This window comes from Emys orbicularis, chromosome 9 (genome assembly GCF_028017835.1).
Source record: "Emys orbicularis isolate rEmyOrb1 chromosome 9, rEmyOrb1.hap1, whole genome shotgun sequence".
NCBI lineage: Eukaryota > Metazoa > Chordata > Testudines > Emydidae > Emys > Emys orbicularis.
Genome location: NC_088691.1, coordinates 99,783,720 through 99,808,202, shown reverse-complemented (window position 1 = coordinate 99,808,202; position 24,483 = coordinate 99,783,720). Strand labels below are relative to the sequence as shown.

At 64.1% G+C, this 24,483-nt stretch overlaps 1 protein-coding gene across 1 annotated transcript; it reads right to left on the bottom strand.

The window, feature by feature from the left end:
• CLCN2 (chloride voltage-gated channel 2) lies at positions 1-24,483 on the bottom strand. Its single transcript, XM_065410801.1, has 22 exons — positions 24,327-24,483; positions 15,865-15,996; positions 14,945-15,073; positions 14,606-14,739; positions 14,238-14,315; positions 13,529-13,607; positions 11,955-12,080; positions 11,475-11,559; positions 11,120-11,221; positions 10,695-10,779; positions 10,221-10,376; positions 9,752-9,821; positions 8,879-8,989; positions 8,218-8,431; positions 7,697-7,830; positions 6,171-6,355; positions 5,576-5,685; positions 5,408-5,474; positions 5,173-5,232; positions 2,554-2,592; positions 514-600; positions 1-195 (listed from the first exon to the last, which is right to left on the bottom strand). Exons 1-22 carry the CDS (start codon positions 24,481-24,483, stop codon positions 1-3), a joined length of 2,535 nt encoding a protein of 844 aa, XP_065266873.1.

The following is a 24,483-nucleotide window of genomic DNA, read 5'->3' as shown; positions in this document are numbered from 1 at the left end:
TCACTGGCACTTGTCGTCCGTCTCAGAGGGGCTGGACTCGCGGGGGATGGAGAGGCGCTGGCGCCGGTCCCACAGCTGGTGGATGTCCGTGGTCTCCGTCTCGCTGCTGCTGGCGGTGCTGTCCCGGAAGCTGGCCAGGGGCGGGCGGACCTTCACACCCTTGGCAGTGACCGACCCCTCGATGGCCTTGCGCAGCTGGGGGGCAGACAGGGCTCAGCAGTGCAGCACGAGGCACCCTCCCTTCCCATGTCCCCAGCTGCATGAGGGCACCTGGGGCCCTTCTCCCCCACCCCCAGCTGCAGGAAGCACAGGGAGGGGGGTGCAGGAGGGTCTCCAGAGACACCCTCCCCGGAGCTTGGTGGCACCATAGGCTCTAGGGCTGAGGGTGGGGGGAAGGCACCATTGCTCAACGCCCAGGAGGGCTCTGGGGTTCTGTTCCTGCCTCCATGTGACGAGTCCCATAGGGCTGATTCCCCCCCCCCCCGGGGTGTTTGGGAGCTGTGGGGCGCTCACCTCTTTGAGGGACACCATGCCAACGAGGCGCCCAATGCTGGTCACATACGCGTGGTCCACGCCCAGGAGCGAGAAGATGGTGTGAGTCTGCAACAGAGACAGGTGCTCAGGGTCTGTGGGGCGGGGAGCTGGCCAGGATCCCACTAGGGCTGGGAGAGCCAGAGGGGAGCCCCCACTGGGGGTCACGGCCCACGGGGCAGCCCCAGGGATGGGGAGTCTGCTGAGACGCAGCCCCACGCACACTGCAGAGGGTGTGGGGGGTGGATCTGCAGGGTTCAGAGCGGAACCAGCCACGCCAACATGTGGAAGAGGCAATATTGATAAGCGGGGGGAGCCAGGCCCCAGGGCAGAGGACACCTGAAGGGCAGCTGGGCTCGGGCTGTCAATGCACCCCTGCCAGCTGCAGTGCGCCCCAAGGAGCATGGCCCCCCTGCCCGCCCCACCTTGTGCAGGGAGGTGCGCTCCACCAGCTGGAAGGGAGCGGGGTCGATCTTGCTGTTGTTGAAGTTCACGGGCTGGTCCAGCTGCTGCTCTTCCCACTCCACGAGCTGAAAGGCAGAGGGGCCGTGAGCGCCAGAGACGGGAGCGGTCCCTGCCTGGCGTGGGCCTCAACAGACGGGCAGGGCAGCCCAAAGCCCACTGCTCTCCCGACACTCCACCTGCAGCCCCATGCCCTGCCCAAGGGGAGGGGGCACTGCCTGGCTTGGGGGCAGGGACCAGGACACACAGAGGTGATCCAGACCCAGGGCGGGGGACAGGCTGGATTTGGGGGACAGGGAATGGGACATGGGGCCTTTCCCCCTAGAGGATGCTGGCTCCGATCTGACCCCAGGGTGGGGGACTGGCTGGCTCAGGGGATGGGGAAGAGGATGCCCCCTCTAGGGGGTGACGGCTGGGATCTGGCCCCACGTGGGCAGACCCCGTTGGTTACCAGGGGTTGGGTGCCCAGCTCGACAGTCCCCCTGGTAGGTGCCTGACTGGCACTCCCTGGCCCCACTCAACTCAAGGCCAAGGCTGCAGGGCCCATGGGCAGAGCTCCCTCACCCTCAGCTGCACGGGGAAGCAGGCTTCCCTGGCGGGAGGGGGCATCCCGGCCGTGCTGTCCATGGCCCAGCAGGGTGGCGCATGCGGCTTCCCCCCACCTGCGGGGGCTATTCTAGCCCAGCCCTGCCATCAGCTGCTGCTGTAGCGGCAGCTGCATCCTCTGCCTGGCAGCAAACGCCTCCCACCGGCTCCGCTCATGCCAAGCCCTGCCCGCCCCCACCCACCCCTGCCTGGCACATGCACAGGAGCCTCGCAGCAGAGGACCTGGGTGGGGACACTCCCCCCACACCTGGGGGGCTCCTCCTCCTATCCCCAGTGCCCGGGGCCTCCCCCTGGGCCCTTCCTGGCCAGGTTTGGCCCATGGAGGTGCTGCTCTGACAACGTTCAATGCGAGGGAATTGGGGAGATCCTTTCCCAGCTGACTGAGCCTCTCCAGCCGGTTCCTCTCCCCTCCCCACCTCCTCTCCTTGTCCCCCCACTGCTGCCTCCCCCCATCCCCTCCCTTTCCCTGCTGGGGCAGAATGGGGGAGGGGAGGAGCAGGGGGAGGGATTGGCCTGCCTCCAGGCCCCTGGAGAGCAGTGCTGGGCAGGGGCCCTGGGGAGCAGGACCTCTCAGCTCCTGGCAGGTGGAACGGCGGGGGCGGGAGGGGCGTATTCGCTGGGTGAGTGACACGGGCGGTGCCACGAGGACTTGGCAGGGCTGAGCAGGCTCCCCAGGGCCCGGCGGCCCCCAAGCTGGGGGGTCCCCTCGCTGCGCCCAGGAAGTGTGGGCTTCAGCAGAGCCAGGGGAGCAGGGCAGATGGATCCCTTTGCTCTGTGCCAGCTGGCCCAGGGGCAGCTCCTGACCAAGGGATGAGGGAGACTCAGCCCTGGGCATCCCACCAGTGTGGCCCTCACCCTGGAGAGGGACGGGGCCCGGCTGGCCAGGCCCCCAGGTAAGGGCTCAGGCCCTCCCATCTGCAGGGGCTGGCACATGGTGCTCCCGCTGGCACTCACCTCGGAGGGGCTCATCTCGCCAGGCAGCTCATACTGGTCCTGCAAGAGAGGGAGGGAGGCGGAGTGTGAGCCAGGCTGTGGGGACGTGGAGCCGGTGTGTGCCATGGCGCCAGGGTGGGCATGAGAGTGCCCAAGTGGGCACTGACCAAGTGAGCTTGGGGCTCCCTCCAGCCTCCCGGCTCAGAGCACAGTGCTGATTGTGGGCAAGGAGCAACCCGGCCCAGCAACACCCCCACTGCGCCCAGCTCCCCACTCTCCACCCTTTAGCCCAGCTCAGCTCCCTCACCCCGCCTTGTCTCAGGCCCCTCACAGTGCCCCGTTTGAGCCTGGATTCCCCCCCCCCTTCCCATGCCCTCCATCCCAGCTCCCCTGACTCTGGCTCTGCAGGATGCTGCTGATCACAGAAGCCAGGCTGCCCCCCCGCCCAGCTCCCCCCTCGCCCCTCCAGGCACTCGCCCCAGACACCTGCTCTCCACACTCCCTCTCCCCACGCTGCTCCAGAGCTCACTCCTCTGCCGCACGGAGCGGTCCCCCAGCCTGCCCTGCCCGAGGCCCAGGGCTGTGGGGCGACAGCATGGCTGGGAGATGGCTCAGGGGAAGGGGGGTGGAGGCAGGGCCAGTGCAACCATTTAGGCAAACTAGGCGGCCGCCTAGGGCGCCTAGTGGTTGGGGGCGCCTAAAAGCCCGCTCAGGCGAGGAGGTGGAGTGGTGGTGAGATGGGGCGGGGGGGGGGCACGGGGAGGGCTGTCCGCAGTAACGGGGGGGGGGGGGCGCACAGGGGAACCGCTCCCCGACCCAGATCACCTCCACTCTGCCTCCTCCGCTGAGCACACAGCCCCAGCTCTAAGTCTCCTCCAATCGGCGCCGCAAACCTGCGAGGGGAGGAGAATTAGAGCGGCGCCGGCGTGCTCAGCGGAGGAGGCGGAGCCGAGGTGAGCTGGGGGCGGGCTCCCGAGGCAGGGTTAGCTGCCGCGGCGGGGGTCTTCCCAGGCGGGGTTAGCTGCCGCGGGGGGGCTCCCTGGGCGGGGTTAGCTGCCGTGGAGGCGGGTTACCTGGGTGGGGTTAGCTTCCGTGGGGAAGAGCTGCTGCGGGGGGTAGGGGTGGCAGGCTCCCCAGGTGGGGGGCTGGGTTAGCTGCCGTGGGGGGGCGGGGTTAGCTGGGTGGGTGGGGGGCACAAGGTGGAAGTTTCGCCTAGGGCGCGAAACTTCCTTGCACCGGCCCTGGGTGGAGGGGTTCAGGCCCTGGCCTGGGAGCTGCAGGTTCTAGTCCTTGCCCCGCCATAATTCCCCTTTGGAGAGTCCCCCAAGCCCAGATGCCCAAGGTATTTAGACACTGAGCTCCCATCCATGGCAATGGCGGTTCGGAGCCCAAACACCTCGGGGGGTCTGGGCCTTTGTCGGTCTGGGCCTCAGGTCCCATCCAGCGCTCAGCTGCTCTTGGGTCAAGGGCAGAAGCAGGGGGATCTGCCTCTCTGGTTTGTCTGCCCGGGCGGGAGCCAGCCCCAGCGCTACTACCCCTCTCAGCCGGCTGCCCCACCTCGCTCCCGGCCTCCCGTGAGCACACTCCAAGCTAAGCCCCCTCCCCCAAAAGCTGATCCTTCACTCCGAGGCGCCGTGCCCCTCACAAGGGGCTGCAGGTAGTTGGGGGTGCCTGGCTCTAGAATAGATCACAGGCCCCTTTGCCCCTCGCTGCTCACAGCCTGGCGTGCCCCCAGCCATGCTCCTCTGCCCCTCAGGGGCTCCCGGAGCCGCCTCTGCAGTCTGGCTCGTCCCAGGCCAGAAAGGCACCGGCTCCGCTGCCCCGCCGCGAGGGGAGCACCCACAGGCGTGAATCAGGTGATCTCACTGGGGGCAGGGGAGGTAGATCAGCAGGGGAAGGCGCGATGATCAAGGATGCACTGATTTCCGATTGGCTGGTACGAGTGGATCGTCGCCGCATTGGTCGGTTGGAAGGAGCGTTAAAAGGCTCCCATTGGCTCAGCTGGGAGAGGGGAATCAGATCAGATCAGGAGGTATTGATTTCTGATTGGCTGGTAGGAGTGGATTGTTGCAGGATTGGTCGGTTGGAAGGAGTGTTATCAGGCTCCCACCAGATCAGCTGGGAGAGGGTGAAATGGGGGGACAGGGTCAGATCAGGGACCATACTGTGCTGAAAGTCCCCAGAGCTCAGGATGTATGTGAAAGGTGGGGGGATGGGCATAGGCATTCTGCTCCCTTGCCCTTCCTCTGCAAGTGGCAGACAGGCTGTATGGGGGCAGGGCAGGCAGCGGTTGGGGCCAGTCTTTGCAACACGGGGATGCTTTAGCTTCTTGCCCCTTGGGCCACCCTGATCATCATCCGTGCGCTAGGAGACAGGACTCCTGGGTTCTATCCCTGGCTCAGCCGCTGACTGGTCCCGCCCTGCGTTTGCGCCTCGGTTTCCCCACCTGTAAGCAGGGGCGGTGACCCCACAGCCGGCCCTGACACGGATTGGTGATTAATTAACGAGTGCCGGGAAGAGCTCTGCAGGTGGAAATCCCGAGGGAGGCTGCAGATGGGTGGAGCTGTGGGGCGCCCTCAGCACAGTATGGGGGAGGGCGGCGCCTGGTCTGTGATTGGCCGAGGCGCGGCACACACTTACCGCGACGGAAATGCGGACGCGCTTCGACTTGCGCTTTTCGGGCGGTGCTGAATTCTCAGCCTTTTTAGCCACGAGAAAAACAGGAGAGAAGACAGAGGCATTATGGGAAACCACAGCATCCTGGCCGGGCTCCATAGCCCCAGGGCCTCGGGTGGGGGCTGGGCACAGAGCAGGGGCCAAGGTGCCATGGCGGTGGGGAACGCCCTCGGGGTGGGGGGGGCAGAGGGGCACTCACCTCAGCGGGCTCCGTGGCGGTGCTGGCGCAGAAGAGGCTCTTGAGGGCAATGCCTGAGTGATCTGGGCTCCCGGCTGGGGGGGGGGGGACAAGCAGAGAAACCATCAGTGCAAAGAGCAGCGAGCCGGGAGCCTAGCCGGCACTATGGGGCCCATAGGGGCGGGGGGCTCACCTGTGGGGCTCTCCACCAAGCTGCTGGGACTTCGCTTGAGCGCCGGCTTCAGGGGCTTGTGGGACTCTCCGTGTGGCGGGGCCGATGACGATTCCTCTGTGCTGATCTGGGGGCAGCACGTACAGGGGGCTTGAACCAGCACCTGAGCCTGGTAGGGTGGGGCGAGTCCAGGGCATCCTATCCCCAGCTCAGCAGGAGGGGGATGTGTGTGGGGGGGCAGAATGTCCCATCACCAGCCAGGTAGGATGGGGAAACATGGGACTGGGGCGTCCATACCCCATCCAGCCCAGCCCAGTTCCAGGGGGAAGCAGCCCAGGCCGGAGGGAGGGTGGGTAGGCTGGGACCCAAGGTGCACCATCCAGGCCAGGAGGATGTGAGGCCAGGGGACCAGACCTGAGCAGATGGGGGTGAGGAATGGGGGGCACTCCCAGATAGAAGCCCCTCGAGGGCCTGGGAGCGCTGGGTGCTTTGGGGTTTCCAGCCAGCAGCTCCCTGCGTGGCAGTGGGGTGGGGGTGCAGCAGGCTCAGGGTATCGCCAGCCCAGCCCCGGCAGTGGGGCGGGGGGTCCTTGTGCTGCCCCCTGCCTCTCACCTGGAACCGCACACCCGTGTCGGAGGCCTTGTGGCCGGCCTCGTCCTGCGGCTTCTCGGCGACGCTGTTCCTCCCGGCCTGTGCCCTCTCCTGCATGTACTGCAGGCGGCGCTGATAGCCCAACTGGCCGCTCAGCAGTGCCGCCACCTGGGCCCGCTCGATGGAGCCCAGCAGGATCATGGACTCTGCAGGAGACCAGCCCCGAGGGGCCGTCAGCTTGGGGGGGGTCACAGCTGTGAGTGGCGCTCCCCACCCCCTCCCCAGCCCCCAGGGTGAAGACCCAAACCTGAGCCCTCAGGAGAGCAACCCTTGCAGGAGGACTCAGGCTGCCAACCCATTGGCAGGGCTCGCGGGGGGGGGGGGGGGGGCAGGATGGGACAGGTGTGCCCTGCAGGGGTCCTGGCTCCCAGTCCGCCCATCTGCCCATGGAGCAGCAGCTGAAAATGAAAAACCCTGCCCCCACCCAGGCTGGAGGCACCGGGCTCCCCCGTCCCCGGGTTGGGTCTCTCTAAGAGCAGCTGCCATATGGGACAGAGCCTGCTTGGGAAGCAGGAGCTACAGCGTGAGGACACGGGGGGCCCAGGGCTCTGAGCTTGGGGCTGGGAGACAGCAGGACTCCTGGGTCCTATTCCTGGCTCTGCCCCAGGCTTGCTGGCTGACCTCGGGCCAGTTCCTTCCCATCTCCGGGCCTCCGTTTCCCCTATTGCAACCCAGGGATAACAGCCCCAGGGGAGGGGGCAAAGGCTCAGTGCCCAGAGAAGGGAAGGGACCATCAGGGTCTCCTACAGCTGGTCCTGCACTCCCCGCTGTGTGCCCAGGTATGCTCCCTGCCCACCAGGGTGCCCGCGGGACGCTGGGTCAAGGCCGACGAGTCTGTGACACTTGGACAGGGCGTGGGGCTGTGGGGACAAGCAAGAAGGCCCCCCGGTGCCCACAGGCAAGAACCGAGAGGTTCTGCTTCTGGAGCCACCCCACGAGTTGTGGGGTCTCAGCTAACAGAAGAGCCCTGATCCCCACCCTCTGCAGAAAGAAAGCCCATCCTCCCCTGCCCCACCACTCCTGTTTATTCGCTGTCTGGCTCTGAAGGGGGGTGAGGGTGGATCCATAGAAAGAGGCTGCACTGGCCTTCCTGTTTCCGCTAAACTTTACAGATTGCCATGGTAACGCAGCATCCTCCGTTGCCATGGCAGGCAGGCAGAGGAGATAAATGTTGGAGTGGGCAGTCGTCTGGCACAGGGACGGGCAGAAGCTCAGGACGATCTCAGTGCCCCGCCCCTCGCCAGGGAGACGGGCCCAGTGCCAGAGCACTGCTGACCTGGGAGTCCGCTGGGGAAGCATGGGGGTGCAGGGTGGGGATGGGCTCCCGACGGCCACTCTGCGGGCAGCCTGCTCTGCCCAGGAGGCCTTGGCACACATGGGTGGCACGACCCAGAGTGAGCTGGGCACAGCCCAGGCTGGCCAGGGCACGAGCAGCTCTGGACCCCCCCGCGGCGCCGCCTGCTCCCTGTGCAGCCCCCACGTCTCACCAGCTGACTCCACCAGCGCCAGGCTCTTCAGCTTGGTGCTGTACAGCACCTCCTGCAGGTCGCGGTACTTGCAGTTCAGGGTGACGTAACGCACGTCCCGCACCATGATGTCCTCCACCCGCACGTTGTACTTCCTGCGGAGAGCAAGGCACGGCCCTGAGCAGGGCGCCGGAGGGCTGCTGCCGAGCGCCCGGCCCTGCTGCGCGGATCCCCCTCGGCCCCTTTGCTCCTGTCGAGGCTACGCTCCCCCAGCACCTTTGGGGGCAGGTGAGCGGCTCATCTAGCCGCCACCACTGCCGTGGCGGCCCTTTCTGGGTGGATCCCGCCTCCCATCCCTGGATGTGAACAGGCTGGGGCATGGTCCTTGCAGTCATCCAGGCCTGGGAACCACAGAGGCGTCTAGGCACCGAGCTGAGCTTCTGGATTGGGTCCCTTGAGCTCCCGAGAGCTTTGGCCTTGAGAGGGGCTTCCTGCAGAGGCTCCGGCTCCCCCCGGGGAAGGGAGCCCAGGCGGGCACTTACTCCTGGTGTCCCCAGCCCAGCTCGGGCAGGTACGGCAGCTTCTTGATGCGGATGATGCTGTCGTAGAGCGAGGGCTGCAGGCTCTGGGCCACGGCGTTGGCCAGGATGACGGCGATCATCACGGGCAGGATGTGGGAGATCTGGCCCGTCAGCTCAAAGACGATCACGGCGGTGGAGACCGTGTGGGTCACAGCGCCGGAGAGCGCGGCCGCTCCTGTGCGTGGCAGAGAGCGCCACAGTGAGCCCAGGCAGGGCTGGCATGGCCCCGAGCCAGACCCCTGGAGCTGCACAACAGTGACACCCCCCACTGAGCTCCAGCCCCTCTCCAACAGCCCCAGGGAGGGGGACCAGTATGGACACCCCATGGCACAGCCCCCCCAGCACACCCCCAGGGAACCCTCAAGCTGCTCTGCCAACCCGTCTGCACCAGCCACCAGCCACTCTGGCTCCCTGGCCCTGTCACCCTGGGGACATCCCCCTCCAGGGAGGTGCCTAGATACGTCTCTGTGGTCGTACAGATTTGGGCTCCTCTGAACAGCCTGGCCCACTCCAGGGCCTGGCAGGAGGGAGATGCACCTGCACCACGAGTAGGTTGTTTGGGCCGTTGGACCGGCTGGAGCCCGTGGCGGCCTCTCCCCGGACGCGGAAACGTGGCACTTACCTACCACGGCGTAGCCCCCAGGCACAATGCGGTAGGTGTTGCTGTCGGCGTGGATGCCATCCGGGAACCAGGCCGCCATGCTCTCCCCGACCAGCCGCCCGAAGGCCGCCCCTGCCCAAGGAGACAGGGGTCAGAGGGGGTCTGGGGGCAGCCCAGGCAGCTTTGGGGAGGGGAGAGTATCAGTTGTATCCTGGTGCCTCTGGCACGGTGCCCATCCCTGTGGCGATGCGGCTGCTCGGGGCAGTCGCTGCTCCCCCAGCCCTGAGCTGCACAGCAGGGCCCTGCCCAGGGCTGCCAGCTGCTGTGCCCTAGGGAGCCAGCTAAGCGGACGTCCCAGCCCCTTTGGAGCAGTGGGAGCCGGAGCAGCACCATGAGAGGCGGCCCTAGGTGGTGCTAGGATCTGTATCCCCTATGGCTGTTCCCTGCCCCTTGCTTCCCTCTCTGGGTGGATGGGGCTCTGGGGTGAGGATGGTGCTGGCTGCGTGCTCCCCCAGGGGCAGGGGAGGGCCTGTTCAGGGCAGAGGGAGGGGTGCTGTGCCACCCAGCGCCAGTGAACACTGAGCCACCACTCATACCAGGGCTGGGAGGTCCCGAAGCTCCTTCCCAAAGCCCTGAGCAGGCCTGGTGCTCCGGGAAAGGGCCTGCCCCGATGGGCACCCCCCGGCATCAGGACCCCATCACACTCACGGGGCACCAGCCACACCAGGGAGCTGCCACTGTTGCTGGAGGACAATGGCCAGCATGAGGGGACTGTGGGCAAACCTGCTCTGTCCCCTCTGCCTGGAGGGGCTGGTCAGTAGCTCGCGGAGGCGCTGCCCCTTTGGGAGCTGGGCTCAGGGCGAGGCCAGGAGTGCCTCCGGGGCCGGTACTCACCAATGACAAAGACGGGCATGAAGGTTCCGCAAGGCACTGGGATGGTGGTGGCCAGGGCTGACATCCAGAACTAGGGGCAGAGACATGAGTCGGGTCAGCCAGCCAGCCAGAGCCTCCCCACGCCTAGCCAGACCACACCCTTCCAGACAGTGCCCTGCTCACACCCATCCAGACCACACCCATCCAGCCAGATCCTCCCCATACCCCAGCCAGGCCACACCCATCCAGCCAGGACCCTGCCCACACCTAGCCAGACCACAGCCAGCCAGGGCCATGCCCACCCAGACCACACCTATCCAACTAGGGCCCTGCCCACACCCCAGCCAGACCATAGCAAGTCAGTCAGGGCCCCTCCCACACCCAACCAGACAACACCCAGTCAGCCAGGGCCCCTCCCACACCCCAGCCCTGGTGGGGGGAAGGGGAGGGGGTGTGAGCTGGGCAGCCCTAGCCCTGGGGCGGGACCCACCTTCATGAGGATGAAAACCACCAGGGTGACGAAGACATTGGCGTGCGGGTGTTTCCAGGCCTCAGAGATGCCAACGTACTCGAACTCCTCGGCCAGGCCCTGCTTGGCCCAGGTGCGGTTGTCAAACAGGGTCACCAGGGTGTCCTTCTGGCTGAGCTGGGGAGAAGGACCGTGGCAGGCAGGGTGAACCCGGGGCAGTGCCTCCACCCCATATCCCCACCCTCCCTAGGGTGCTCCCTGTCAGGGACCCCGTGGGGGCTGGGTGCCCTCCCCAGCCCATCACAGCATTTTGCCCTCTGGGTGCTGGAGATCTGGGAGACATGAGGGCCGACACTACTGGAGCTTCGGCTCCAGATGCCAGGGTCCCAGGTTCAAGTCCCAGCTGGGGCAAGCACAGAGCAGCAGGTTCTCCAAACGAATGCCAGTAATACCCACTGGGCAGGGCTGCCAGGCTAGGGGAGGGGAGCAGGTTACCTGGCCGGCCATGAACTGTCCGAAGCCAGGCGGGAAGGTGAGCGTGGAGATGAGCAGAGTGACCAGCGCGGGGAAAAGCAGGCGCCTACGTGGGAGCAACATACACAGCAAGTGATCCCACCTCACCCACCACAACTGCCCCCAGCCCTCGGGGAAGGACTAGCACCACCCTGTGCCCAGCAGCTCCCATGCTGCTTCACAGGGAACCAAAGAGCCCAGCCAGCATGCAGCGCCCCACCCAGCTCAGTGCCCTGCTCCCCAACCCCAACTCCCCCCAGTCCGAGTGCTCTCCTACCTCATCACAGGTTCTCCCTCCACCTGCTCTCCAGCCAGGCCTGGTTCTGGGCGTGCTGTACTCAGCGCCCCCTGCTTTGGGATCAACGGGCCCCAAGTCTCAGGGGAGTGAGCCAGCAGGCACCACTTACTTCTTCATCAGGAAGCGGTTGATGGTCTTCTGCTTGCGCATGAACTGGACGATCTTGCGGTTGAGGTAGACGAAGAGTGCCCCTCCGAAGCCACTGGCAATCCTGGGGGGAGGGGCGGCCGAGTGAGCCATCTCCAGGCAGCTACTGCTGGGGTGGTCCTGTCAGGGATGGGAGTGGGGGCGGTACAGAGACACTGAGGATGCCCCCGCCCCCACAGCACAGGGGGCCCAGAAGGAGGGGTGAGCCCCCTCATATATCCCTCCCAGTCCCACACGGGAAGTCTGATATCTCTCCCCCCCCCCCGCAGCAATGCCCCCCCGAGTGGGGTTGGAGTGACAGAGGGCACTGGACTCACCCGATGACAGCGAAGGCGGGCAGCTCCTGCAGGTCAAAGGGGAAGTCCAGCCGGAAGCGGGTTTTGAACAGAGCCGTGATGGTCTCTGGGGGGGACGAGACACCATGGGGGGGGGGGAGCGTGTCACCCAGGGACCTCCAGGGTGGCCTAGCACCCGGACGCCCTGCTCCAATACTGGGCAGTTGCTCCTGCCCACAGCAAACGCTCGCCACTCAGAGCACTGCGGCCCCTTGGGCCCATGTCATTAGGCTGGGCCTGGCTGGAGACCCCCAGGGGCTTGTGTGGGACTCTGCTCCCCCCCAACTCTGCCAGTGCCCCTCAATCCCAACCCCCGGCTCCCCCCACCCCCCAGCTCTGCCAGTGCCCCTCAATCCCACCCCCCAGCTCCCCTCACCCCTGTCAGTGCCCCTCAATCCCAGCAGGGCAGTAGCCGGTGCAGGCCGGAGGGGCCGGTTCCCTGGGGGGCTGGGCAGGCTGTACCTTCGTCCTTGTTCCACACGGCGAGCACGCGGAAGATGAAGGCACTGAAGGTGGCGGCGAAGAAGCCACGCCAATAATTGCGGACGGCGAAGAAGGTGGACGTGACCTCGATGCTGAAGAGGACGCCTGGGAGGGGCAGAGGGGAGGGGAAGAAGCGGTGCCACCATGACCCCTTGGCACACCGGGGGCTCTGCTCCAGACAGCCCACGGCCCTGAGACGTGCCTCCCTGCCTGCCCACGCACAGTCCACGCGGGGGCTGGCCAAGGGGGCACCAGACCCAGACACACCTCCTGGGACATCTCCTCTTCTCCAGGCTTTACATTCGTGTGCCAAGGCCACTTGGGACCAGACTGTAACTGCATGGGCAGCTCCTGGGGTTAGGTGGGCACCGTGGGTCCGTGTGGTTAGCCCCGTATGGGCACAGTAGCAATTTGCAGCTGGTTGACCCTGAGGTGAGGACGCCAGCTGGGAGACGGCCCCGAGCCACCCCCTACCAGAGCCAAGGGGCTCCCTCTCCAGCCAGGTGGGCAGCTACCCTCAACAGGGAGCGGGTCCCACCTGGGGGCGCAGTGCGAATGAGTGGGCAGTGCTGGGGTGTAAGCAGGGGCCAGCCCATCTTGGGGGGCAGGGCACTGACAGCCTGGCTTGGGCAAGCAGGAGGGACAAGCATACACAGACGGACGGACGGGGACACTGCCCAGCATGGAGGGAACAAGCAAAGAGTTAGACACGTCACCAACCTAGGAGCGCAAAGCTGCGAGGGAGCCGTGGGGCTGGAGCTGGGCCTCCCTGGAGCGCAGAGCGGAGGGGAAAGGAGGAGACATTACATCTTCTGGGGGGAGTGCCCCCCATGCAGCGGCCTCTGCCACCCCTGCCATGGGCACAGAGCCTTGGGGACCCCTCTAGGTACCCGGGAGGCCTGTGAGCATCTCCGGAGCCCAGGGTACCTGCAGCATTGAGGTGGGGTGCTGCTGGGCTCCATCCCGGGAGGCCCGTACAGACTGGGATGGTGCCCTTGGGGCTGTGTGCCCGGGGCATAGGCAGGGCAGTGGGGGAGCGGCTTCCCTGCAGTTGGAGGGGAAAGCGAGAGGCAACACGAGGGCAGAGTGGGGGGGATTGGGGGCTAAACCGGCCACAGCTGTGAGGAGAGAGGAAAGCAGGGGGCTGGGCCCAAAGCCCTGTGTTCATCTGGCCTGCACCCCCCATAGCACCCACCTGTGTCCATCCCCTGTCACATGGGGGGTGTCAAGTGGGGATACCAGTGACTTGGGGGGCAGAGGCTGTGGCCTGTTCCAGGCCTCGCTCCTGGCCAGTTTGATGGCCAGCCAGGCCCAGGTGTGCCGGCCTCCCCAGCCGGGTGGCTGTTCCCACCAGATCAGGGTCTTGGGGACGCGAGGTGCGAAGGCCTGTGTGGGGGATGGGGCCCCCTGGCCAGGCACAGCTCCCACGCTGCCCTGCTGGAGGGTTCGGTTAGCTCAGAGCCATGGGGAGCTGTGGGATCAGGCAGGGCAGGGGCAGGGGCAGGGGAGAGGCGGGCGGGGTCCAGACCCACAGCCCGCACTGCCGGCCCTACCTCCAATGGGGGCAGCAAAGCAGCAGCCGACGCCCACGGCACAGGCAGCCGCCAGCATCTCGATATTGCGGGACTCGTTCTGCAAGGCAAGGGAGAGCAGGAGACGATGGAGGGCAGCGCCCGGGCGGGAGCTCCCTGTGGGGACACGCCCCAGGCAGCCACGGCCGGAGAGACTCCTCCCAGGGCTCACCCTCTCCCCTGCCAGGGCTGGAGACACCCCCCGTGAGGCTCACCCTCTCCCCTGCCATGTCCGGAGACACCCACCGTGGGGCTCACCCTCTCCCCCGCCATTGCCGGAGACACCCCCCGTGGGGCTCACCCTCTCCCGCCACGTCCGGAGACACCCCCTGTGGGGCTCACCCTCTCCCCTGCCACATCCGGAGACACCCTCCATGGGGCTCACCCTCTCCTCTGCCACGGCCAGAGCCCCCCTCCCTGCCCTGCCCAGCCACGGCCAGAGCCCCCCCCCCCTTGGGGCTCACCCTCTCCCCTGCCACGGCCAGAGCCACCCTCCCCGCCCTGCCCAGCCATGGCCAGAGACACCCCCCTACCAGGGTCAGAGAGGACAAACCTCCTGCCCCACAGCCAGGGGATCCCTCCGCGGACCTGAGAGCCCCCCGCTCTCATATACACTTGCATTCCCAGCCCGGCCCGGCCCCTGGTACCCATTCGGTCAGCACCCGCAGGCCGCACAGCGTCGGCCTCTCACCTCGTAGATGCCTCCAAAGAGGGAGAGGAATTTGCTGAGCAGGGCGGCGCACATGCTGGCAATGTGGACAAAGGGCCCCTGTGGGAAGAGTGCCAGGGACCGGTTACCACGGGCACCCAGCCTCAAAGCAGGGAGCCTTGTGGGAAGACTCGCTCACTGGCAGGGCCACCCGCCCACCTCAGCAGGCACATGCCCCCCCGCGTAGGGCCACCTGCCCACCACACCTGGTACACGCCCCCCCCTCCCCCCGGCAGAGCCACCCACCCACCTGGTACATGCCCCCCCCCGGTAGGGCTGCCTGCCCACCGCACCTGGCACCCAGCTTCTGCCCCCTCTAGACATGGCCCAGCAGCTCCCCTGCCCCTTACCTCCTTGCCCAGGGGCATCCCGCTGCCCAGCGCACAGGTCAGGCCGATGACCTTGGCCACGAAGGTCTTGAGGGTGAGATACTCCTTCAGCACCACACCTCGGAGAATGGTCTTCATCTCGGGGATGCCTGAGCCTGGGGAAGGGGATGGGTGAGCACCCAGAGAGAGGGGCTGTAGCCCCCACTCCCTCCTCCCTCATGGCCCTTTGGGGGGGAGGGGAGATCCAGGTCTAGCCCCCCACCCCCAGGCCGGAAAGCTGGGCACAGGACGGGTGATTTCCCCCGGCGTGGTCCTGTGGAGTGGGCTGGGGGATCCCGAGGGGCAGGGGCTGGCTCCTACCCACGGCCTGCGGGGCCAGGATCTGGGTGAAGCCGGCCGAGAAGGTGATGAGCACCACGGGGTAGGTGACCCAGGCCATGTACTGCAGGAAGATGTTGGTGTCCAAGCCCCCGTACATCCACTTCTGGGCTGCGGAGAGATGGGGAGGGGTCACTGAGGGGGCTCGCTGGGATCGGGGTCATTGGCTGCCCTGCCCCCCCCAGCCCAGGGGAGGGAGGGCACAGACAGGGCCCCATTCAGGATGAGACAGTCCCATCCAAAGGGGCCAAACGCTTCCACTGCCTGGAGCCTCTGCTCAAGGTAGCCACCACAACGCGGGACTGAGCCCATACCTGCCTGGCCACGCCTCGGACCCACCTCCCTGGCTGACACCTACCCAGCCCCCCCTCCCCCCCCTCCCCCCGGGCCCAGCTCCCTGACAATCTACCCATCCCCCCCGGGCCCATCCCCCTGGCTGACACCTACCCAGTCCCCTTCCTGGGCCCAGCCCCCTGGCTGACACCTACCCAGCCCCCTCCCTCCCCCCACCTGGGCCCAGCCCCCTGGCTGACATCTACCCATCCCCCCACCTGGGCCCAGCCCCCTGGCTGACACTGTACCCAGCCCCCACCTGGGCCCATCCCCCTGGCTGACATCTACCCATCCCCCCCCCCCCGGGCCCAGCCCCCTGGCTGACACTGTACCCAGCCCCCACCTGGGCCCATCCCCCTGGCTGACATCTACCCATCCCCCCCTGGGCCCAGCCCTCTGGCTGACACTGTACCCAGCCCCCACCTGAGCCCATCCCCCTGGCTGACAGGGTACCCAGCCCCCCGCACCTGGGCCCTGGGCAATCCTGGCTGTGCCCTCAGGGTGCCAAGCAGACCAGCTGCCTGGCTCAGGCCGAGGGCACAGAGGCAAGTGGCCCCGGCCCCCCTCACCTTGCAGGCAGGTGGCTATGGCGAAGTCCATGGCCCAGCTCACCAGCGCCATGACCAGCCCCAGCAGGATGAGGAAGATCCAGTCCTCGCCCACCTTGGAGATGAGGAACTTCTGGCATCGCACGGTGCAGACTGTGGGGAGAGCGCGGGAGCTGAGCCGGGGGGGGAAGGGCCCATCCTCCCTGCCCAGCCCAGGGCATCCTGGAGGCAAGATTAACCCGCCCCCCCAACCTGTCTCCCACACTGCTGTGGGGATGGGCACGGCTCAGACAGACGGACCGACCATCCTGCTGCCTCCCCCCACAGAGTCTCTTTGCAGCCATCCAAGCTCTCCAGCAATGGGCCATTGGGGCATGGCGGTGGGGGAGAGGGGAGATTGGAGGCTGGGGGAGCGCCAGAAACTCCACCAGAGAGGTCCTTTGGGGCCATCTGCCTGTCCCAAGTCAGGATAAAGGAGGAGGGTTGGGCATGGGGCTAGCAACTCCACCCCGTAAAAAATTAACTTGCTACAGAAACGCCAATAGAGATAACAGAGACTTTTAGCCTGGAAAAAGAAGGGTCTTCAACTCGAAGACGCATGACGCTGGGTGGTGAAAGTCGTGAGGAAGCCACTAAGCCGATTACCCTTCTTGCAACCAGGAGGATCACCATCGGTACATGGAACGTGAGGACCATGTACGAGTCAAGAAAGACGGCGCAGGTCGCAGCAGAGATGAGGCGACCTTCAGGCTGATAGCATAAAAATGGGCAATACCTGGAACCAGCTAGAGCAAATGGCCCAGGATAAAGGACTCTGGAGATCTGTGGTTGGCGGCCCAGACCCCGATTGGGGTGACGGGCATGAGTGAGGGAGTGGGAGCGCCAGGCTGCCAGGTGGGCTGGGACACAGCCCTGGCAGCCTCTCGGGGGTTAGCGCAGCCTGGGTCTCTGCACTGAGCTCTGCGCCAGCTCCTCAGGACCGGGCACAGGGGATGGGCAGAGCCAGCCTGTGCCCGCTCCGGCTATTCGCCCTGGCTCCTGCCCTGGCCACAGGGACCTCGCAGGCCGGGCTCCAGCCTGTGCCGCTCGGGGAGAGATGGGGCTTGGAGGAGAGAAGTCAGAGCAATCGGGCACAGGGAGAAGCCGCAGGAGAAGGGACACCCTCGCGCGGGGAGCAGAGACGGGTTCCAGGAGGTGCTGAGCCTCAAGGACCCAGGGGAGGGAGGAGCCGGCCCAATGCTCCCTGGGGACCCCAGCTGCCTTTGCATGTGTCAGCTCCTAGGAAAGGCACAGGGGAGCCCAGTGGGGGTGGGGCTGTGCCCCCCAGGATGCCCTGAGCTCAGGGGGCACAGGCAGGACTGGAGCCAGGGCAGCGAGCCAATAGGCAGCTTGTGTTAACTCACTTGCTCTCGCCCAGACCTCAGCAGTGCTGGGCAGAGCAGCCCAGCCCCACACCCTCAGCTGGGGAGAGAGACAGGGAAGGGCCCATCCCCGGGGCGGAGAGGAGCACTCAGCAGGCTGGTCACCTGGGGCCCACACACCCACCACTGACGCTGCCCCAGCCCAGAGCGCCCCTCAGCCAGGAACGCATGGGCACAAAGCTGGAAGGCACTGGGCAAATGGTCCTCCCCCCCGCCAGCTCTGCCAGTGCCCCTCAGTCCTGACCCACAGCCCCCTGCTATCCTAGCCCTGGGCTCCCCCACACAGCTCTGCCAATGTCCCTCAGTCCCGACCTAAGTTCCCTCTAAGCTGCGCGGCTGTGTAGCAGGCCATCAAGGGCTGCGCAGGCAGGGAGAGGCGCCTCTCCCCTGGTCCCAGGCTGCTGCAATGAGAGAGGGCGGGGGGCAGTCCTCTCCCCCCGCCGTGGCCCCAGGGCAGCCTGCACCTTAAACCCCTCATCCCTGGCCCCACCCCAGAGCCCACCCCCCCAGCTAGAGCCCTCACCCCCGCACACCCCAACCCTCTGCTCCAGCCCTGAGCCCCCTCCCACACTCCGAACCCCTCGGCCCCACCGCCGCCACACATCGCCTCCATATTGGTGCACATAACAAAATTCATTCCACACATGGATGTAAAAAAATTAAGGGAACATTGGTCCCAACCCACAGCCCCCACTGCTATCCCAGCTCTGGGCTCCCCCACCAAGCTCTGTTGGTGCCCCTCAGTCCCGACCCACATCCCCTGCTGCTATCCCAGCTCTGGGCTCCCCCACCAAGCTCTGCTGGTACCCCTCAGTCCCGACCCACAGCCCCCTGCTATCCCAGCTCTGGGCTCCCCCCGCCCACAGCTCTGCCGGTGCCCCTCAGTCCCGACCCACAGCCCCTGCTATCCCAGCTCTGGGCTCCCCCCCCCCACAGCTCTGCCGGTACCCCTCAGTCCCGACCCTGCTGCACTCCGCTCTCCCAGTGCTGAACAAAGACGCCCCTGGTGCCAATTCATTATGGGAGCTGAGCTGTGGACAGTCCAGCAGAGACGGCTGCAGACAGAGACCCACAGTCCACTTGTCTCACAAGCCAGACAACCCTGGACGTTGGCATTTACATCACTCAGGGACCTGCCACAGCAGAGCGCCCTCAAAGGCCATGCTGGGATAGAGCGAGAACTGCAGGGCCCCTCAACACCAAGCTGGGGTGTGGGGGAAGGAGCAGGCTGGGCAGCATCTAAAGCAGCACAGCGCCCCCTAGTGCCAGGCTGGGCGCATAGCGATGGGCAGGGTGCCGTAGGGCAGCAGTGCAGCGCCCCCTAGTGCCAAGCTGGGTGCATAGCGATGGGCAGGGTGCCATAGGGCAGCAGTGCAGCGCCCCCTAGTGCCAAGCTGGGTACATAGCAATGGGCAGGGTGCCATAGGGCAGCAGTGCAGCGCCCCCTAGTGCCAGGCTGGGCGCATAGCGATGGGCAGGGTGCCGTAGGGCAGCAGTGCAGCGCCCCCTAGTGCCAGGCTGGGTGCATAGCGATGGGTAGGGTGCCATAGGGCAGCAGTGCAGCGCCCCCTAGTGCCAGGCTGGGTACATGGAGATGGGCAGGGTGCAATGGGGCAGCAGCACAGTGCCCCCTAGTGCCAGGCTGGGTGTGTAGCGATGGGCAGGGTGCCATAGGGCAGCAGTGCAGCGCCCCCTAGTGCCAGGCTGGGTGCATAGCGATGAGCAGGGTGCCATAGGGCAGCAGTGCAGCGCCCCCTAGTGCCAGGCTGGGTGCATAGCGATGGGCAGGGTGCCATAGGGCAGCAGTGCAGTGCCCCCTAGTGCCAGGCTGGGTGCATAGCGATGGGCAGGGTGCCATAGGGCAGCAGTGCAGCGCCCCCTAGTGCCAGGCTGGGTGCATAGCGATGGGCAGGGTGCCATAGGGCAGCAGTGCAGCGCCCCCTAGTGCCAGGCTGCCCCATAGCCAGTGATGCCACTGAGGCTGGATGTGGGGAGACGGGCTGGGAGTGAGGTCTCCACCGTCCGTGTTTCTTCCTCCCAGCCCTGACGCACACGGCACAGAGTGTGGCACTGCTAACCACTGGCTAAGTGCCTGCGAGGTCTCCGGGGAGCGGGGTGTGCGGAGAAGTGAGGCTGACGCGGCCTCGCTCGCAGCACAGAAAGCCCTCAGCAGCTTGCGACGACGAGACGCTCCAGGGCGCCCCCTGCTGGGGGACAGCAGGGCAGAGGAGGGGGCATTGCTATGGTGGAGAGGGTGAGGGTGAGCCAGGCCAGAGGGATGGCTCCCGAGGCTCTGAGTGGCGCAGAAGGGTGGCAAGACTCAGTCACAGCTGAGCACCAGCTCCCTGCCCAGCCAGACATCTGTGCCCTCTAGAGACCCAGCCAGCGAGGGGCCAGCCCCAAGGCTGAGCAGGCAGTCTGCTGACCCAAGGGATGGGGCACCTGCTTAGCCCCGATGGCTGACGGCTCCCTGGCAATGAGCCAGCCGGTCTCCTGGCAGACGTCTGAGCAAAGCAGGGGCTGGTGCCAATGCTGCTCTGCCCACAGCAAGGTGCCCCACAGCAGCTCCACAGCCCGGAGCCGCAGTGCTTGGCAGCATCTCTGCTTGGCAGCCCCAACTGGCCCCACACCTGTACCCGGGGCAGGTCCGCTCAGCCTGCCACCTAGGGTGGCCAGACAGCAAATGTGAAAAACCGGGATGGGGGTAGGGGGGTAATAGAAGCCTATATAAGAAAAAGACCCCAAAATCGGGACTGTCCCTATAAAATCAGGACATCTGGTCACCCTACTGCCATCCCAGGGCCTGGCCTCCCCGAGAGATCCCACCAGCCCCCATGCTCCTGGCCTGCAAAGTGCTGGGGTCTGGGGCCAGGTCCTCAGCCTCGTCCGCCCTCTAGTGACCACTGCCATTAGTGCAGCCCAATGGATTGCTGCAGGGAGTCAGCACTTGGCTAGTGCCAGACAATTGGCACCAGCACTGGGAGACGTGGAGCGGTGGGGTGGGTGATCAATCAGACCTGGCTGCGGAGCCCGGCAGCCCTGCAGAGCCCAGCAGCCCCCCCAGTACATTGTGTGAAGAAATACTTCCTTTTCTTTCTTTTCTTTTTTGAGGTGTGGTGACCAGATCTGCACGCAGTATTCAAGATGTGGGCGTACCATGGATTTATAGAGAGGCAGTATGATATTTTCTGTCTTGTTATCTATCCCTTTCTTAATGGTTCCTAACATTCTGTTCCTAACATTCGGCTGCACATTGAGTGGATGTTTTCAGGGAACTATCCACAATCAGTCCAAGATCTCTTTCTTGAGTGGTAACAGCTAACTTAGACCCCCTCATTTTATATGTTTTCCAATGTGCATTACTTTGCATTTATCAACATTGAATTTAGTCTGCCATTTTGTTGCCCAGTCACCCAGTTCTGTGAGATCCCTTTGTAGCTCTTCGCAATCTGCTTTGAACTTAACTATCTTGAGTAATTTTGTATTGTCTGCAAATTTTGTTACCTCACTGTTCACCCCCTTTTCAAGATCATTTTATGAATATTTTGAACAGCACTGGTCCCAGTACAGACCCCTGGGGGACACCTCTATTTACCGCTCTCCATTCTGAAAACTGACCAGAATGGAGAGAGGTAAATAGTTTCCTATCTTTCCTACCCTTTGTTTCCTATCTTTCAACTAGTTACTGATCCATGAGAGAACCTTCCTTCTCATCCCATGACTGTTTACTTTGCTTAAGAGCCTTTGGTGAGGGACCTTGTCAAAGACTTTCTGAAAGTCTAAGTACACTATACCCACTGGATCCCCCTTGTCCACATGCTAATTGACCCTCTCAAAGAATTCTAGTAGATTGGTGAGGCATGATTTCCCTTTACATAAACCATGTTGACTATTCCCCAACAAATCATGTTCATCTATATGTCTGATAATTCTGTTTGTTACTACAGTTTCAACCAGTTTCGCCAGTACTGAAGTCAGGCTTACCGTGTGCCTGTAATTGCCGGGATCGCCTCTTGAGCCTTTTTAAAAAATTGGCATCACATTAGTTCTCCTCCAGTCATCTGATACCAATGCTGATTTAAATGATAGGTTACATACCACAGTTAGTAGTTCTGCAATTTCACATTTGAGTTCCTTCAGAACTCTTGGGTGAATACCAGCTGGTCCTGGTGACTTATTACTGTTTAGTTTATCAATTTGTTCCAAAACCTCCTCTAATGACATCTCAGTCTGGGACAGTTCCTCAGATTTGTCACCTAAAAAGAGTGGCTCAGGGGTGGGAATCTCCCTCATATCCTCTGCAGTGAAGACTAATCAAGGAATTAATTTAGTTTCTCTGCAACGGCCTTATCATCCTTGAGTGCTCCTTTAGCACCTCCATCGTCCAGGGGCCCCACTGGTTGTTTAGCTGGCTTCCTGCTTCTGATGTACTTCAAAAATTGTTTGCTGTTACTTTCTGAGTCTTTGGCTAGTTGCTCTTCAAATTCTTTTTTGGCCTTCCTAATTATATTTTTACACTTCATTTGCCAGAGTTTATGCTCCTATTTTCCTCTCTAGGATTTAACTTCCACTTTTTAAAGGAAGCCTTTTTGCCTCTCACTGCTTCTTTCACTTTGTTGTTTAGCCACGGTGGCTCTTTTTTGGTTCGCTTACTGTGTGTTTTAATTTGGGGGATACATTTAAGTTGAGCCTCTATTATGGTGTCTTTAAAAAGTTTCTGTGCAGCTTACAAGCATTTCACTTTTGACATTGTACCTTTTAATTTCTGTTTCACTAACCTCCACATTTTGGTGTAGTTCCCCTTTCTGAAATTAAATGCTACCGTGGTGGGCTGCTGTGGTGTTTTCCTCCCCCCAGGGATGTTAATTTTTATTGTGTTATGGTCACAATTACCAAGCGATTCAGTTATATTCACCTCTTGGACCAGATCCTGTGCTCCACTTAGGACTAAATCAAGAATTGCCTCTCCTCTGGTGGGTTCCAGGACTAGCTGCTCCAAGAAACCATCATTTATGGGGTCAAGAAAGTTTATCTCTGCATCCTGTCCTGAGGTGACATGTACCCAGGCGATATGGGGATAGTTGAAATCCCCTGTCAGTATTGAGTTTGGTTTTTTTAAAGATTTTTACTACATTTGACTGTCTCAGAGCAGAGGCTGCCTGCAGAACACCCCCCCACACACCCCAACTTTCCATGGCCTCCCCGCCCCAAGCAGGTACACAGCTCACACTCCCCCCAGCCATGGGGCAGTCAGGTCTCCTCCACACCCACACTGCGCTTAATACACGCCTGCCCAGCTCGCCCGCCAGCCCCAGCCCGGCAGCGCTCATCCCCCCTGAGTGCAGCAGATGAGCCCAGCTCACCCGGCTGTGTGAGGAGTCACAGGACTTCCTGTCACAAAGGGAAAGGCGCGTAATCGGAACGGCCAGAACAAGTCACACATCTCCCCTGCTCCAACGGACATGGGGACGGGGACTGTGTGCTCAGAACAGGGGATCTGGGTCCCCGGCATGGGCACAGGCAGGGAGAGGGAATCATCCCCCCCCCCGGTGTGGGCACAGGCAGGGAGGGGGAATCGTCTCCCCCCAGCGTGGGCACAGGCAGGGAGCGGGAATCGTCCCCCCCCCCCCCCGGTGTGGTCACAGGCAGGGAGAGGCAATCGTCCCCCCCGGCGCGGGCACAGGCAGGGAGGGGGAATCGTCCCCCCCGGCACGGGCACGGGCCGGGAGGGGGAATCGTCCCCCCCGGCGCGGGCACGGGCAGGAAGGGGGAACCGTCCCCCCAGGCGTGGGCACGGGCAGGGAAGGGGAACCGTCCCCCCGGCATGGGCATGGGGGGGGACCGTCCCCCCCAGCATGGACACAGGCAGGGAGGGGGAATCATCCCCCCCGGCGTGGGCACAGGCAGGGAGGCGGAATCGTCCCCCCCGGCATGGGCACTGTGTAGGCAGGGAGGGGCCGCTAGTTATTTTTGGGAAGGCCACATTTCTGTGGGTGGCCAGATGGGCAGGTGTCCTCATTTGTGAGTGTCCAATGACAACGAGTGAGTCATTTTATCTCCAGCGGCCCGGTTTGCACCAAGGACACAGCCCAAATCCCCGTGTTGCACAGGGCGAGGTCATGCATGCTTAGCCTATTGTTACGGGTCACCGGCCGCTCTCCCTCCAGGAGGCACGGCCCAGCTCTGGGTCTGCGGGGCGGGCAGGGATGGAGACTTGGAAGGAGACCCAGAGCCAGGGAGCGAGAGAAAACAGAGAAGAAAGGGGACTGGTGAGCTCAACAGTGCCCGGCTGGGGGCTGTGAGCGGCACAACCACTGAGCCAGCTGCACAGCGCGGGCCAGATGGGACGAGAGGAGAGAGGCAGGGACGAGAGGAGAGAGGCAGGGGGAGTGGGATGGGTGGAAAGAGGGAGGTGCAAGGGGGAGTGATGAGTGTGCACGAGGGCCCGGGGAATGCACCGGGGTGTGCACAAGGGCCTGGGCATGTACCGGGATGTGCACAAGGGCCTGGGCATGTACCGGGATGTGCACAAGGGCCTGGGCGTGCACCGGGGTGTGTACGAGGGCCTGGGCGTGCACCAGGATAAGGGGGTATACATGAGGGCCCGGGCATGCACTGGGATGTGCATGAGGGCCCGGGCGTTCACCGGGGTGTGCACAAGGGCCTGGACGTGCACTGGGGTGTGCACGAGGGCCTGGGCGTGTACCGGGATGTGCACAAGGGCCTGGGCATGCACCAGGATAAGGGGGTATACATGAGGGCCTGGGCATGCACCAGGGAGTGCATGAGGGCCCGGGCGTTCACCGGGGTGTTCACAAGGGCCTGGGCATGTACTGGGGTGTGCACGAGGGCCTGGGCGTGCACCGGGGTGTGGTCGTATGTACACTAGGCCTGAGCGCACACACCTGTGCAGCCAGCACTCCCTGTGGGAAGCTGTAGGGTGTTGGGGAGGCTGTGATCTCATTGGGCTGGAGGCACGTAGTTGTGGGTTTCACAGGAGCCCCCCCCCCCCATGCGATGGGGCAGCCCGGCCCGTGTGTCTGTCCCCTGCGGGCTCCTTACTGCGGCAGCGGGCACAGCGGCTCTGGTCGTACTCCAGCAGCTCCGGCCCACGGGCGCGCTCCTTCGGGAAGGCTTTCCAGCGCTCCTGCTGCAGCCGGATGCGTGCCGCCTCCTCCTTGGCAAAGGCTCCCAGGTCCTGAGTGTAGCGGCCATACAT

Excerpts from the sequence above, each read along its gene's own strand:
- CLCN2 (XM_065410801.1), bottom strand. The coding sequence starts at position 24,483 with ATGTATGGCCGCTACACTCAGGACCTGGGAGCCTTTGCCAAGGAGGAG. Across the intron at positions 9,822-10,220 it reads TGGTTTTCATCCTCATGAAG|TTCTGGATGTCAGCCCTGGC; the intron begins GTGGGTCCCGCC and ends CTCTGCCCCTAG. Across the intron at positions 6,356-7,696 it reads GGCGCTGGTGGAGTCAGCTG|AGTCCATGATCCTGCTGGGC; the intron begins GTGAGACGTGGG and ends GGTCTCCTGCAG.